The sequence below is a fragment of the Poecilia reticulata genome, linkage group LG8 (genome assembly GCF_000633615.1).
Source record: "Poecilia reticulata strain Guanapo linkage group LG8, Guppy_female_1.0+MT, whole genome shotgun sequence".
Lineage (NCBI taxonomy): Eukaryota > Metazoa > Chordata > Actinopteri > Cyprinodontiformes > Poeciliidae > Poecilia > Poecilia reticulata.
In genome coordinates this window covers 13,005,069-13,021,544 of record NC_024338.1, presented here as the reverse complement: position 1 = coordinate 13,021,544, position 16,476 = coordinate 13,005,069, and the positions used below count along the sequence as shown (strand labels likewise).

Genomic DNA, 16,476 nt, shown 5'->3' with positions numbered 1-16,476 from the left:
TACTTTAGCTCAGAGTGAAGGTATTGCACACAATGCAGGTCTTTTAGACACATTCATCAATAACAGAGGTGAAGCAGCGTCCGGTAACTCAAATAAGAAAGTAATTCAACAACAGGTAAAATATTCAACACCCGTGTTTTTTTTGTGGGGTTTTTTTTGTCTTTTTCCAACAAGTATATCAGTGTTTTGGTTTTAGGAAATACATTTTAATTAGGCACATTGAATTTATTCATTTTTGCCTGCTGTGTCCAGACCAATTTATTTCACAATCGTAATTGCACCAGTTTCAGATTTCCTTTCTCCTTTTTTTTTCTTCCTGTCAGCAGCCTTCAAAGCTGTTCCAAGGACTTTGAGGCTGAAAATAGGAACAAAAACCAAAATATTAACTCAGAGTTTGCCACAGTGGGTAGCATGTTAAGAGTGAATTGAAATCCCAGGAACATTCTGTCAATATCAAATGTAGCTGTATGTTTGCATATATGGAAAAATATATACATATATATTTAATAACACAGATTTATGTTATTTTTTACTTCTAATAAAACAATTATTGACTAATAAAAATATTCACTAAATGCTATTTTTAAGGCTTTTCTTTTAGTTAACTTCATAGTAAAATATAATTGGATCCTAGTGACTTGTTAGTCACAATTCCATTATAATTACCGCTATGACTATATAGCAAGTATCTATGTTCTTGCAGCCATTTCTTCACTTATGGAGAAAAACACAAATCCGATTGAAGTGTACCGGTATGTTGTCTTGTCTTTCCTACTTTGAAGAGTGGCTTAGAGAATTAGGCCATGTGCCAAACCATATTTATGGATTCTTTATTGTACCTCGCCACGATGTGACAAGCAGCACTGAGCTCAAAATTCCATTTTACTTTCGCACAAAGGCTTTTGGGCCAAATATAACAACTGCAAGTGAAGAAAATGAGACTGGGAAAAAAAAAAAAAGAACAAACAAACAGAAGCTCATTAACATACTCATTACCGTTCACCTCATTGTCCACAAGAGGTCAGACATAAACAGCAGAAGTCATAAATAGCAGTAAGACTTATCTGTGCACGTTTCCCTGCAGACAAAAGTTTTCCAGGCCGGTTAGAGCAGAACGCTTCAATTCTTTTCATAACTCGCGTTTAGACGAGCTTCCCAGTCGAGTTTCCCCCCGTGCGAAGACACAGTTGAGAGACAAAGCAGACCAGGCCAAAGCATTCAAAGCTTGATAAAGATGGGACATTTTTTTTATCGCTTTAAATTTTCTCTAAATTCACTTTTTTTCCACCCCCCCCTTCGTTTTAAAAGGGCAAGATGTCAGCAGGGTTGGTTTGGTATTGTCTTCCTGTTTTTTTTTTTTTTTTACGAGTGGAGTAAAGAGGGCTCGGCCACAGGACTGAAGTTGTTGTCACGCCTTCTACGGACAAGGAGGCAGGTTCACACAACCCGCGATCTCGGGACGTAAATGTACTGTTTACATTGATGTTTTGCAGCCATGGGGACAGCAATAGGATTCAGACATATTTATCTACACTTTTTAAAGTTGTAGCAAATAGAATAATTCCCTCCTAATTCTCTGCGACAGCTTTTCAACAAAAACTAGTTTTTTTTCTTCTTTTTTTTTTCCTTCCTATTTCCCAAACCAAGGAACATCTGAGCGTCCCAGAGAGAGAAACTTGTTTCACAGCTTTGTTGGATTGACTCTTCAAGCAGTAATGGCCATTGCCCGGCTTGATTATGTGGCTCCGTGGTGGACATACTGGCTGCACAATTTCCCACACTTCAATTTTCTTTTCCAGTCGGTCGACAACACTTTCAGACCGGAGGAAGCGAGCTATCAGCAGGTTGGTAACTGTACTTGTGCGTAGAAGCGCACGTATTTTATTGCTGAACACCGACTTTCATATGTAAATGTTGCATCCAGACAGCCTATATTTAGGTGGAGAGCGGTTTCAACTGCTGTGTTGAGAAATAAAGGACTCTCTCACACACACTTTCCATCTTTTTCATCTACCCTCACGAGGATTTTTGTGTGTASCGCTTTAACATCTTTGGTCCTAATTTAAGGAAGTGGGGAATCATGCTGTACTGCCATTTTCCCATGATAACTCATGACTTGTATTAGGGATGTTGGTTATGATGTGCTTCTGTACCCTTACGTCAAAAATCCTCAAATTTAAACGAATTAAATTGTTTTTAAATGCATTTTTAGCATTTAAAGCCACTCGCACKTCAAKTATCAGAAACTTTCATAGCTTTATTTCCACAAGAGAGATCATGTTTAGTAGTCATGCATATCAGACTTACTATTTCATYTATAAAATGACAATTCTTCCGCTAATCTATAATTAACATTCTGGACATCAGCAATAAATGTTTCTGTCAAGTTTTTATTATTATTATTATTATTATTATTATTATTATTATTATTATTATTATTATTATTATTATTATTTCTAAAACCTAAGCTTCTCTTTTTACTCAATTTTCAATTCCAACATCTGCTTTGGAGAATACCACCACCCACCCCAAAAATTCCTGTCATTCATATCCAATCAGATGTGAAGTATTAAAATTGACATTTTAAACATAAGTTGCACTGCAGAAAAAAAAATAAATTGCTTTACACAATCCATCGAGGAGCTCAGTTCCTGTGGTTAAAATGGGCTCTCTAATGAAACAAACATTGCAAAAGTCATGCTCAGTTGAAGTCAGTTTTCCACCTGCAATCCACAAGATATATTTAGTAGTGTTTATCTGTTTTGTACTCCAATTTCAATTTGTTCTCTGGTTCTCTGATATGTTTGCTTCCATACAGGAATATATTGCAATATCTCAGTACTTTAAGAATCAAAGCATACATATAGCACCTAAAATTAGATGCTGTTTTGTTTCAAGAAGTGTAGTTTTCTGCTCCAATCAGTCAAACACCTTCTTTTTTCAGGTATGAAAGTAACATTTCTTGTTTTATATAAGGTTGCTTCTTAAATCTGCGTTACTTTTAAGAAAACGTAGCACCTTCTCAATCTCTGTGAAACCTGTGTGTCTCTCACAACTATTATCTTTGTGAAACGTACAAAAAATGTTGACAAAAACCTCACTAACATATAAATCAGTCAGTGGTTGCCTTTTGTGATTTAATTCAATTAAGCTTACACACTTAAGCCAATTTCATACTAACATCCTTTTGCCACCGCAGATGATCGATATTTTCTGGTTAACGTCAGTTCAGTTGTTGTTCTTTAGTGTTTGCCTTCCTTCTCTCTCCCCCCCGTCATGCATCTGTTCCCTTGTTATGGGCCTGGCATGCAGTGGAAATTGAAGTGTCAACATGTGTAATTACCAAACAATTGAGTGGAAAATTAGAGAAGCAAGTAGAGGCAGCATCGCTGTTGTAAAGAGCCCGAACTGAGTTGTTGTGACAGAAAATCCAACCGGTTTGAACCTCTCATGGGCTCACTTCTGGCTCATCAGCAGTGACCTCCGCTAAACCGTTAGCAAGTCGGTGGATTAGCAGTTTGGCCTTGATTGAAGTTCAGATGAGACCAGTTGTCCTCTACTCATTGTTTGGGTTGGTGTAAGCTTGTGCATTTAAACTGAAATGTTTGGTCTTTTTTTTAAAAGACCAAAAGGGGGATAAAGGTCTAAGCATTGCATGAATTCAATCATGTGTTCAACAATGAGTCCACGTTTCCATGCARTCTGGGAAAGTTTGAAAATGAAGTACTTGCAATACTTGGGGGGGGAGGGTGAAATGTATTTCCAGATTTTATTTCCTCATTCATTATCTCACATCCTTCTTTCCTTTCCCTCCTTCCTTCCATAGATTTCCATAGATCTGAGCTTGAATAAACGCATAATTTTGACATAAACATGTGCAGGAGCCTGTTTTCGAGGTTTTGTTAGAATCCATCCAACATTTTTGTTAGAGTCTAAAACATATTACGCTAATTTATATTCAGCCGCAGTGCCAACTGAATCCGAACGTAATGATTAGTCAGAGACGAAGGTGTAAAATCATTTTGTCAGTCAGCCAGGCATCCACTGTGAACTTCTCAGCATTGATATTTGCAGAGCAAATTATTTGCAAGTGCAATTAGGGTCATGCTTTTGGCATGTCTTTGAACCTAATCGAGTGCTACGATGATATGAGTTTCAAGTCCTTAAATGATCCCAGTAGTGAAATGTGTTTCGTGTGCATTGTTTTATTTTTATTTTTTAACAAAAGGCGTTTTCAAGTGAATAATTTCCTGTTTCTTTTTTTTCTCTGCAAGTGTTTTTTTTCCCTCCAGTGTTTGCTCAGCCTTCAAGCTTCAAATACTTTGCACATTCAGAAGTCACAAGACTGAGGGAAAGACACCAAGTCACATGACCCTCTCCTCCAACAGCCCTGATTATTTTTTCCTTCTCTCTCAGCTGCAGTCAGATATTATTTTTAAGACTTACTTTCCCTAAGATGACAAAGAGCTGTGCTTTTTTTTTTTTTTGTTCTTAATTTTCTGTGGTCAATAGTCAGCAGTAATAATGTTGATGACAAGCGTGATACGTCGGGTCTCTAACCTCAGTAACATTTTAGAACTAGACTGCTGTTGCTGTTGGGGGGGGTTGTTTTGACTCAGTGAATCAACCACAAGGTCGATGGGGTCAGCACTTACATAAGATCTGTTGACAAACTTGACTCAGACCATGACAGCCATTAATWTCACTGATGGTATCCTTTTTTGTTTTCTTACTTTTCTCAGTCTTTGATAGTTTTGGCTTGTGCTGGTGCTGTCGGCCTCGGTCTGAGCCTCCTAGCTCTGGCCGTGTACCTGGTGTGTCTATTCTGCTGCCGTCGRAGCCTGGATGAAGAAACCAAACGGCCCGACACCTGTTGTGTCACGTGGGTCGCAGTTATTACAGGTCTCATAATATGGTAAGTAAACGTATTGAAATAATCCTGTTGGGCTTGGTCTTTTTTCCGGAACTGCACCGAGATGAGGATGTCGGTCAWTTAWACGACGCAGTCACCAAATGAACCAGGTCACGATAGGTTTCRTCTGGATTAGCATTTACTAATGCCTCAAATCTAATTCWCTCTTAAATCGTCACTGATGCCTGAGAACAAAAATCCAGTAAACATTTGTGATGAAGTCTACAGTTGTCTTCAYTAAATTTAAAGCTTTTTTGTGACGATCTTGGATGCAGTTGCTTCTCATTTTTTTGTGTCTTCTGTTGTTTTAAACTCCTCGACCTCACAGAATCTGTGGCTCTGTGCACGTCGGTCCGTGTGGATAGGGAGTGCTATTAGAGCAGCCGAGACTACTTGAAAATCTCACAGTGCTCAGCTTGTCATCTCCTGACAGGTGTGCCATCAAGCAGGATTAATGGCTTAGTTTTTTTGTGCTACGAAAAATCTTTCTTTTTTTGAGAAAGATTCCCACTGTAAAAGCGTGCAGTCTGCTCTGTATCAGTTTGTAACAGCACTTTTAGATAAAATGATGCATAAAATGTTCCACAACCGTTATGCGGATTATACATTTGTTTTGTGATAATCATTCAGTGGATAAATAGACTGAAACATTTTTTWAAAAATGTTTTCTAACTGTTTATATACCATTCTTAGCATAACTAGAACAATCATTAGGCACATTTATCACCTAGAGAGAAAAAACAAGGAACCTTGTGAATTGTGCAAAAGTACAGTGTGAGAAGCATTCCCTCAATGTCCTACTGTTACGTGGCTTTTAGTTTGGTAGTTTTACCTAATACACAAATATTTATTCTTATAAGAAWTTCCATTATTTAAATCTAATTAAATAAGAGCARATCTTACCTCCGCAAGTAAGTAGCACTCTCAGYCTCAAACTCAAAAATYATCTCCAAAGGTTGGTTTTCTCACTTTTTACATCAAAAACAYAAATGTCAGCAGAATCACCTGTTGCAATGACCTACAACTTAAAGACATAAGTACTGTAAAACTCACAAAATACAGTTTGGGATTGCAACTACCTTGATTGTTTGAGTCAGCTTAATTTATTGTTCCTCTATGACACGCTTAGTTTTTTCAATTGAAAACAGTTTTTCATTCCCAAAAAATTAAGTTGTTTTTTTTCACAGTGCAGTCTCAAGTATTTTATAGCCTCTAACAGGTTTTCTTCCAGAATTGTCCTGTATTTTACCCTGTTGTCCCTTTAACTTTGACCAGCTTCCCTGTACCTGCTGTAAAAGACCACTGTGATGCTTCCAGTTAGKATGAYGTGTGGACAGCAATGTGCAGCATTAGCTTTTGGTCGTGAATAGCCTTTTGTTAGCCAGGAAGGTCAGAGTTGCTCTTATCTGCCCAGAGTACCTCATTCAACATGTTTCGCTGTGTTGTTTCTTACACAAAACAAGCATCTCTTTGAAAAATGACTTTCTTCTTGGCAATGTTCTATAAAACTGAGATTTATAGAATGCCTGACTCATAGWTTTCATCTCAACAGATCTCAAGTAACCTGTAGATCTTCGCGGCACTTCTAGAAATAGAGTGGCTGCATTTGCTGCTTCTCTGATTAATGTTCTTCTTGCCCAGCCTGTCGGTTTAGGGTAAAGAACTTTCCAGAACTTTCTCTCTGACTCGTTTGCTGGGACCCTTAGATTTGATGATGCTGTATGTTCACTAATGTTCCCTGACAAATCTATGTGCCCTTGTAGAGCACTGTAAAAGTGAGTGGGTAAGCTTTATTTATTTAGCAGCTTTCACAGACATAAATAAAATTCAGAGCATCAAAATTGAAACAATGATATTCACAATTTATATCAATCAGCTCTTTTAATAAATGAATTCACTACCTTTTGAGCAGGAAAAAGTATCAAGCCTTATAAAGAAGACCTCCCATCCCTTTTATGTAAAAGGACACTGAGTGCAATGCTTGAAATAAGAAAGAACGCTTGCAAACATTTTTTTTTAGCTATTACTTCTGAGTGGAGCATCACGTAACACAAAGACAGCTCGGCGGTATTCATCTTCCTTTATATTATACATCTGCAATGTTACTTTGCTTCAATAAAAATACTTATCTCAACCAACTTTCAGATCTATACAGCAAAGCTAAACTTGGATCACTAAAGTGGATATGAATGATAGTGTTTCATCAAATAAATTAACTCACACTTCTGAATAATRCATCCTTAGTTATCTATTGTTCTCTGGGAACTGACTGCACAAAGCTTAATGCTATGGCAATCATTTTACTAAGGGATTGTTTTTGCAATGACAAGCAGCTGGCTTATCTTTCAACAATACTAAAGGACACATTTGGCAAAATTGTTGTTAAATATGCCACTTTATTTTGGCATATTTGCCTTCATATTATAAGAATAATTGGGTAAGATATCRGTGTGTGACTTGTGTGATTTGGTAATGACTCTGTGGCTCTTAATTGAAGAGAGAAAAAAACGAAGAGTATTATAATCGAGGAGATAGTTGGGTTTTATGGGTAATTTCCGTATGTTTTGAAAGGTGTGAAGCTTTTGGAGTTGCATCGAAGATATGAATGTACATTTGCRTATGATTTATTGTCGAAAGGCACCTAAATTAAATAAAAAAAATTGGGTCTAAAAAGACCTTAATTTAATTGCCGCACTGATCCAGTTAAGCTTGTGACAGCACTGGGCTTTAACTTCGTTAGCTCCCTTTAACTATATCTAACAACTACTACAACACATGAGACCGGCTGCAATGCTAAGTAAGACGGCATGATGTTGTTATGCAAGGTTGTTCTTGACCTCACTATGTCATGTTTGCTGTGGTGACTTGTTAAAATTGTACATCTCAGASAAAATAGAAGAACTTTASAAAACTGCAGTAKAATATGCTTTGATTGTAGCACAAATCTTGTAAGGTTTTTATTTATTTATTTATTTTTRAGAAGTGCACACTGCGCGATATTTGTCCTACATCTGAACACAATACTCCACAAATCAATGGGATTTTATAGCCGATCTACGTCAGAAACGTCCTTTAATTGATGTTGTTGAGATAATCGTAGATTATTGGATTCCAATTTGACCTCACAGAATTGATTACGTATAATTAAACAAGGACGTGTCTCATTACATAAGGTCCTGTGGCTGACAGTGTTATCAGATCAGCACAAGTCATCTGGTTGTCAGTGGCCCCGTAAGAACACGTGGGATGTTCCGGTGTAATGACAGCCAAGCTAGCAGCAAATGGTAGCACGCAGACACACATAAAAATAGGAATATTAATAAAAATAAAAAATAGAAAGAAACTAGACGAATAAGTTARGYGAGTACCCCAGATGTTAAAAACGCTTAACTTTACAGCTTCCAGATGGTGGGATGTTTGTTAGATATACTGAATATGTCTTTCTACTTTGACAAAGCCCAAATTCTGTTTATGTGCTATTCACTACATACAGCTTTACAGTCAGCACATTTTATTAGATTTTCAGCTAAAATAGACAAAGCACATCCCTTACACCATTCTTACAAAATGATTGGGGTAAATTCAATTTAGTTATTAAATTTGATATAAAAAATCCCCTCTTGATTTAGTTTYAGTTGCCTCTAATGTAGTTTGGAGTATTTTTCCCCCTCACTGGGGGCTGCATTGTTTAGCTCCATGCATAGAAGACAAACAAAATTTCTTGTTTACTCGTTCACACAACRAAATATCCTGGCATCTACATATCCTGTGCTTTGTTCCGGTTCTTTATTGCTTTCCTTTCCTTTTATATCCTCCGGTTGCTACGGGGAGAGTTTTTGCACTGCCGCAAAATTCCTAATGCTTCCCTTGAGGCTAAACTGCCCCATGATGTTCAGTGTGCCTCATTATTGTTTCATTACTGAGTCATTAGGTGCTCCTCATTGTTGCTGATGTGTCATCTTGGCAGCAGGGTTAATGAAGAGCTTATTGTGAAGGCCAACACATATCAGCTCAAACACAGAAGCTTTGAAAAGCATAAAGCACATCTGTGTTGYGCAGCTTCTTAACMRAACTCAATTTAGTATTTTTAATTTTTCTTTTTAAACACAACCTTGCAGCTGAACTTATACAGACCACTCTAATTGCATCAGCTTTTGGTTAGATTTGATTGTGCTTAATGCGGCCCCTGCGACCCTTTTCAGAACTAAAAGGGAGAAACGAARCAGGTTTTCTGTTTTATGTGCAAATCTAAATAACCTCCATCAATTCTAACTGTGACGCCTAATGTCATTTAAATCATGGAAATGAAAGGAGAAGTTTTGTCTAAAAGATTAAACTTGTTTGAGTTATTACTGCTCATTTTAGTGCAGATCAGCAGAAGTAGGGTTTCACCAACTGGTCTAATCCTGCACAAACTGTAGAGGCTTGTGCTCAGTCCTGGGAGGCCAAGGAAGGTGAGAATAATGGATTGGGTGTATCTCACCTGCTAGTTTGAATGCAGGCACGGATTCAGCCATCACTAACTCCTGTGAGAGAATTTTTTGGTAAGAAAAATTAAATTGTAATGCACAGAACACATGGATAATGGATAGAGAGACGTCCTATTGAAAATTATGAAATTCGGTTTGCCATTCTGCTGAGGTTTTGTGTGATCCTAGCCAATATGTTGGCAGAGTGCAAAGAGACAAGTGATACGAACTCTTGTTGGTGAATTTATCCAARCACATAACTGATGAAAAGGCATCACCAAGGTGTGTTTTTACTGTTTTGCTACACTAAATTCACACTGTTTAAATGTAACACAAAATGAAACACTGTCGACAAATCGAATAATTTTCCTTTTCTAAAATTCTCCATCGTGCAGTTCTGCTGTAGGAGTGGGTTTCTATGGGAACAGCGAGACCAACGATGGGGTCTACCAACTGACCTACTCCCTCTACCATGCCAATCACACTCTGGATAGCATCAACAGTCTGGTGAGAGAAGTCCTTCAACCTCTGCAATTTACAACATCATGAATATTGAAAATGTCATGTTGATCGGATCAGTATATCACCTCTGCTAAAAGTGTTTGCTTTTCCTTGGAAGTAAAAGAGTCAGACATATAAGATGAAAATGAACTTMTGTTTCATGCTTTGCCAGCTTCATGCATAGTTTGGTTTAGGAAAGCAGGCTGTTTGACTGCAATACAAAATCAAGAAGTTGACCAGGCAATAACAGTGTAACTAGAAAATACAATCTCTTAAGATGTGCTGTGGATGCTTCTCTCATTATTAATAATTTAGAAAACGGCAAATGCATGATCCTTGCTTGGCATGTTGGTAGCGCGGCATTACCGCCGGTAAACAACAGAGCACACTCAGTTTAGAGCAGCACCTCACTGCAGTGGGAATGTATCCACTGTTTTTGTCACACCAGGGGAATTTAGGTGACTTCTGTCGGAGGATGTGTAAATGGGGATTATTTCCATGCAACTCCTGACCTGTATTCAGGGAAGTTATTTTGGGAGGCTTAGGGGCAGGAGGAATAGGAAAGAGGAAGGAGAGTAAGAAAGCAGCCTCGCAAGTAGCAATAATCACAATGAGAAAGAAGAGGATTAACTCCCATCTGCTGTGCATTAATGGATGCTAAGCCGCTCGTCTTTCCACCTCCTGCAGTCCCACTGTCTATGGTGTGTGCGTATTCTTGAACATGTCAGTATCATATATCCGCTTGAAGTGCTCACATATCACATATTTTATCACCKTCGAGACAAATTAGCGTCCAAAACTGGATTGSTATTTCTGTCTAAAGTTATTTAGATTTGCATGACACTTTAAACTGGGTGTGAAAACAGGAAATTAAGATTATCATTGTTCTAATGTTATTTGCTTGTTAAAAGACACACATTTTTAACAGTGTGCAATTTTCACTTTTTTTTTCTTTTTTAAAGCGGATAAGTACGTTTTAAGCACTTTTCAGAAGCTAACGTCTTTTAATTAACTAAAAAGAGAAACCTATTACCATATATGGATAACAGCAGAGAGYGGGTAATGGCACCATCTGGAAATCTCTTCCAGTAATCTCAGAAAATACTGTTTTTTTCATTAAAAAAAAAAACCAGATGATCGTGATGGGAAGGTGTCAAAGGGAAACGTGGGAAAGTGGTTGTTTATTGGCAAGATAGGTAAAGGATTGAGTGAACACTTTTGCTACAGATATCCTCTTATGCAGAAAATGTGAACGACCCGTGGAAGTGAAGCAGACACACTTTCCCTCACTCACAAAAATAACTTATTGTACAAAATGCTTTTTCCCCTGAATTATGACACAGCTGGAATCTTGAATTCAAGGAAAGGAACAACGAAAAACTTTTACTRTCTTTGCTTTCGGTTTTATGTTGGTCTGAGATTGGTAACATCGTTAGTTTTCAACAACTTTCAGCTTTATTCTCTATTGCCTTGACCTTGCTCTTTTTCTTTCTGTTTCCTTTTTTGCTTCSGTATTCCTACATTTCAGTCGTGGCAATTTATATAACTACCCTGAGCTATAATCCGGAATATAACTGAGAAGTAAATTTGTATATATATAAAAGAAGGGTCCATAAAATATTATAGTAGTTATAACATTTCTTACAAAACATTTCTTACAAAACCACAGCAAGCCAATTTTGGGAAAGTTTTTTTTAACTACATTATTCAGTGCTTGGTGTAACTATAGCTGTAGAGGTGGGATGCAACTTTCATGGTTCTATCTACACCCTTTCAGTGGACTTCCTCTCAGGTTCCTTTTATTGATTCAGTCCTAAAGCATGATATATATCATGGCTGCATACAAAGAATTAATGCTCCCCAGAGACACAAAGGCTTTCTTGTGTGCAAAATTGTAGGCTGATGCAACTTACTCCACTTACAGAGCCGATGACTTGGGCATCGAGCTGTCCTATAAAGCTGAAGCTGATTTCGGTAGTGGTTAGTCTTTCAATTTAGAGTAAAAAGACAATTTTTTGTTTGCTTGTGTTTTTTTCTAGTTTGAGCGGTTTTGTTTTTCATCTATTTTGAAGCATTTTGGTAATTTATTTTTTATGTATTGTAAAGAAGTAATCCAATCTTAGTCATCCTTTGTTTTCATATCTGCTTCACAGTTCTTTACCTAGGTTAGTGATTTTCTCTAAGAAGCGTTGGCGCTGCTCATGGCTTTTAAGGGTGCTCCTATAATGAAATTGACAGGCCGCCTGCGATGTCTCATAGTGAGAAAGATTAGATACAGACCATTCTCCTTTTTGCTATTGAACGGGGCCTTTGATTGTTCACACGCTTTCTATAATTCAGCCTTGTTTCTCATGTTCAGCTTGCAATATTAAGGGCTCTTCACAGCTGCCAGGAAATAATGGGTGAGAGAACATTGCAATCACACTATATCGAAATGTGCATTTCCAATTTAAGGGAGCGCACGCTCTTTTACGTGCTGCTTCCTTTTTAAAGTTAAAAGCTTCTTTGTGATTTTTGCAATCAAATGATTGCTACTTTTGGCCTCATAAACATGTTTTATTAAATGTCTTTCTTCTGGAACCTGATTCTACGTCTTTGACCTTTGTTGACTTTAAAATTCTGTTGTTAATTTTTATAGCAAATATTTTATGTGTCACCCAAAAATAACAAAAGAATTAAAGCGATACCGTTGAGCCGTGGATTTAAAACTGGTATTTTAGGCAGAGCAGCTGCTGAGTCTCAGTTACAGCCGTGTCCAGTATGGTGAATCTTCCTTATGACCCGCTTTTCTGAGTGGGAAAAAAAGAGCTATAATCCATTTTTAAAGGGAGACAGGGCAGTCCAGATTAGGGAAATGTGGACCACCCCCAGCAACTCGCTGATGGATTCCATTTTTCACAGTCAGGCAGAAGGCGTGTGGATAAGATCCGAKGCGTTCTGGCAGGAACTGTGAGGGATGATGAACATAGGGGTGGGGAGTGAGAGCAGGTTACTGGCAATCGTAACACTCTGCCCTTTGGGACYGCTTGAGTAGAGGAGGGGCCTGAATCTGTGCAGCATCTCCACATCAGTACTTATTCTGTGGACCTACTTAGGAATCATTCTTGGCATCTCTCAGCAAAACATAATCAGGGTTTTGATGTTTCTGCAGTGTTGAGGAGACCGATAAACTATCTTCCTTGAGATACGTTTTTATGGTGAAGGACTGAAATGTCTCGGCTAGGTTTATCTAAAGAGTTAAAGAAATGAAAAAAAGTTATGGTGAGAAAATGCAAAGAAAGAACTTTAAGCCTCTGCTCACTGATGATGGGTTGCGGCATTTAACATCTGTTCAGAATAACTTCAAACCATTTTTTTTTGTAAAGTTTAGAACTCAAACTGAATCGCTTTGATGTTTATTTTCTTTATGTCTTTGAAGATAAAAAATCCCAAACAGTTTAACATTTAACCTAGCTGCATGATTAATAAGCCCTGTACACACGCTTTTTTTAACACGTAAATCCTTGCTCATTTCTTCAAGTTTTTGCTTATAATAGTCAAAGCTCTCAAAGATATATCTTATATAAACAGCCGTASAGTTGTGAAGTTTACAGTGATTTAAAGGGACGGTCTAGCCACGCTTTTCTATGTAACATCATGGAAACATCAAATCCCTTCAACTACTTAATTATTCAGACACTAGTCAAGGTTTACTTGAGTCAAACTTTTGTGAAATTAATTTKAACMAAAGTTTTGCTTAACTTAATAGAAATGAAATTAAAGTAATCTGGWATAAATTCATGTGTGACCTTACACAGATCAATGCCTGCACAAATACTGACTTTGAATGCTGAATTGAACAAATACCTGCCCTCYGGCAGCCATCAACTGCTCTTGACACTTTACTGCACACATGATTCTTTGTTAAAATAAGTGAACGTGTGACAGAAGGCTGCTGAGAACTTGTTATGAGCTGGACACRGGACATGGTGGACACAGCGAGTAATTCCAACTAGAAGGACGTTTAAAAAATGCAATAAAATTAGCAGGAAATACTGTTCTTAATAAACCTGTTCTAATAATTCTCAAGGATCTGAAAATTGTTTGCTATTATGAAATCCAAGAAATATGTCAGTTTTATTCAGTGTAGCAAACTACTGACTTCTATTACTAAGCACAAACACTGGTTAGGATAGRATTTTGAAAARAATTCATGTTATTCACAGGTAATAGAAAGCATTCCAAAGTGAACATAAAAAGATGCTGTATTTGTCATCAGAACAAAACAGAAAAGAAACAAGGTGGGTGTTCGAAAATAGCAGATGCGAATTGCAGACAAAGGAGGGCACCTGGATATAGAAAAATGGAGGAAGAACATACTCAGATTTATTCAGGAAAAGATTCCAACAAGGGAAATGAGAATAAATATAAGATCCCCTGCTGGCTTGATACCAATTGGTGAGAAACTATAATCTAGCAGAGCTGAGTTTCGACTGAATCATGTACCTCAGCTTGATGGCCTCCGGTGCACAACTCCTCTATGTTTAATTAGAGGGCTRGAGAAGTAGAGAGAAGTATTGATCAGAGATTTCGTGGCTGACTTCCGATTCCTGATTGCTTTTAAACATCCGATCCGTTGATGTAGATTTGATCTGATTCTGGCTTCTCTAAAAATMAAATAATTTACATTGAAAAGTTGAATGTTTTCTACTTTGTGGGGAAAATAAAAAATATATATTTTACTGTCTTCATATAATGTATAAACAAACAAAAACAGGACCAGATTACATAGTTATTGTCTGCATTATTGGAAATCTACATCTACAGTGAAATTTCCCAGGTTATTGGGCAAAAACACCCATAGTTAAAACCTAACCAAAATAAAGGCAGAGGTGACAATTTTAACTTTTTTAAAATAACAACCACAGCTAACAAAACAGGAGTCATGTATTCTCTCTATAGTGAGTAGACACTCAACTTAAGATCTCCAAAAGACTGCCAGCATTTAGAAATCCAGCGTGTACCGCCGCCRATAGAAATGGACTCTTACAAAACATAAAACAGAGCAGTGTCAACATTCCTCAGCAGGAAATGCAGTTTCTGTTCTTGAGGCTTTGTTTTGACATGTGCTTAAAATATCTCACTCTTACTGAAAACACATAGCTGAGCAATCTTCCCTTAGTAACAGCTCCCACAACAAAGGGTGTTGTTGTTAAAGCAACCTCTTCGAGATTGAATATGAGGTGCTTACTGACTGACAGAGAAAAGATTTTTTAGTWTCTGAYSGGCAATCGKGTCAACTGTTCCTTTATTCGATGTCRGCCACCATTCAGCTTCTCGTTGCGTCTCTAGAACCGATGCATCTTTGTGGTGCAACAGACAGAATAAAGGATTGAAGTTTATAGTGCAGATGTGCCTTTGTGTTGGCAGTAAAGACGCACATTTGGCCACAACAGATACGTTTCCTGATGTTCCTTGCATTTGAGGAAGAACTGGCATAATGGAAGGATGCATAAGACTCTGAGCTGCCTCTGTGCATTTTCTTATTGTAACCAAAGGGAAACTGTGATGTCCTGTTTATGACACATTTTGTCATTAATGTTGTAGGAAAATGGCTGTTAAGTCAAACATTTTTTTTTAATGTTGCATAGAAACAATTCCTATGCAACACATTAATTTTATTATTTTCTTCCCTGTCACTTGTTCAGAGTCCCGAGGTCTTAAATCTGTCAGTGAATTAAAAGAGCAGTAACTCAATTCCTTTGTATTCATTCAAAAAGAAATGCAAAATCTATTTGCTCTTTTTAGTTTTGCTTCTCGTAAATCTGTGCAATAACATGTCTTCAAAGAATTATTAGTTTTTACATTCTGACATTATTTACTCCAGTAAAACGCAGTTAGGGAGATACGTTATGTATATAAGCTTTTGTATCTCMTATAGTGTATTTCATCTGGTTGTATTATGATTTTGTTTTCACCTACATTTTTGAAACKTATTTATTTTTGTGCTTGTTTAGGTTGAAGGAGCTCGAAGCAACGTGGAAGCTGGACTTAAACAGCACCTAGAAAGGCTGGATGAGATCTTTGCCACTAAGCTTGAGTATCTCCAGGCTCTGCGCTTCCTGCAGCTAATGGTCAACAACATTATCCGCGAGCTGACGGCTCTGCCAGACATCAACAAGTCCAAGATTGACTTGGCAGCCATTGCAGACCAGACTGCTTTCGTTGAGTATTACAGGTAGGTGGGGCTTTAGCAGCTCCACTGACTTGATGGAGACGATTTCATTTTATGTGCATGCAGATGGGGCAAACATGCTGCTTMGAATGGAGCAGTAGTAGAGATACAACTCAGACACAGAGCAGATGGGATTTTATTGATCTCTCCTGAGAAATTCAACCCGGAAAAGCTATTTGTCCTGATTGCTAAATAAATGGAAGCTGAAATTGAGCTCATTTTCCATCATACAGTTGAGTTCTTACACATATTCCYTCCCCAGATAATTATGCATGGCAGAGTGCCTGTTTGGTCATAAATGATCTCCATATACGAAAATGGTTAAATTAATGCTAGTGTGTAAGTTCCTTGATGCCAGAGATTGAAATCAGAATAATATA

General features: G+C 37.5%; 1 protein-coding gene across 2 annotated transcripts in view; it reads left to right on the top strand.

The window, feature by feature from the left end:
* Positions 1-1,384: 1,384 nt before the first annotated feature.
* Positions 1,385-16,476, top strand: part of LOC103468817 (protein tweety homolog 2-like) — a 29,661-nt gene continuing 14,569 nt past the window's right edge. Inside the window, exons 1-4 of one of the 2 annotated variants that reach the window (XM_008416151.2) lie at positions 1,385-1,844; positions 4,743-4,915; positions 9,777-9,888; positions 15,879-16,099. In XM_008416151.2, coding sequence (XP_008414373.1) covers positions 1,716-1,844; positions 4,743-4,915; positions 9,777-9,888; positions 15,879-16,099 — 635 coding nt within the window. In that variant the 5' untranslated portion in view covers positions 1,385-1,715. The remainder of the gene's footprint in view (positions 1,845-4,742; positions 4,916-9,776; positions 9,889-15,878; positions 16,100-16,476) is intronic. The other variant, XM_008416152.2, reaches the window with a different exon arrangement.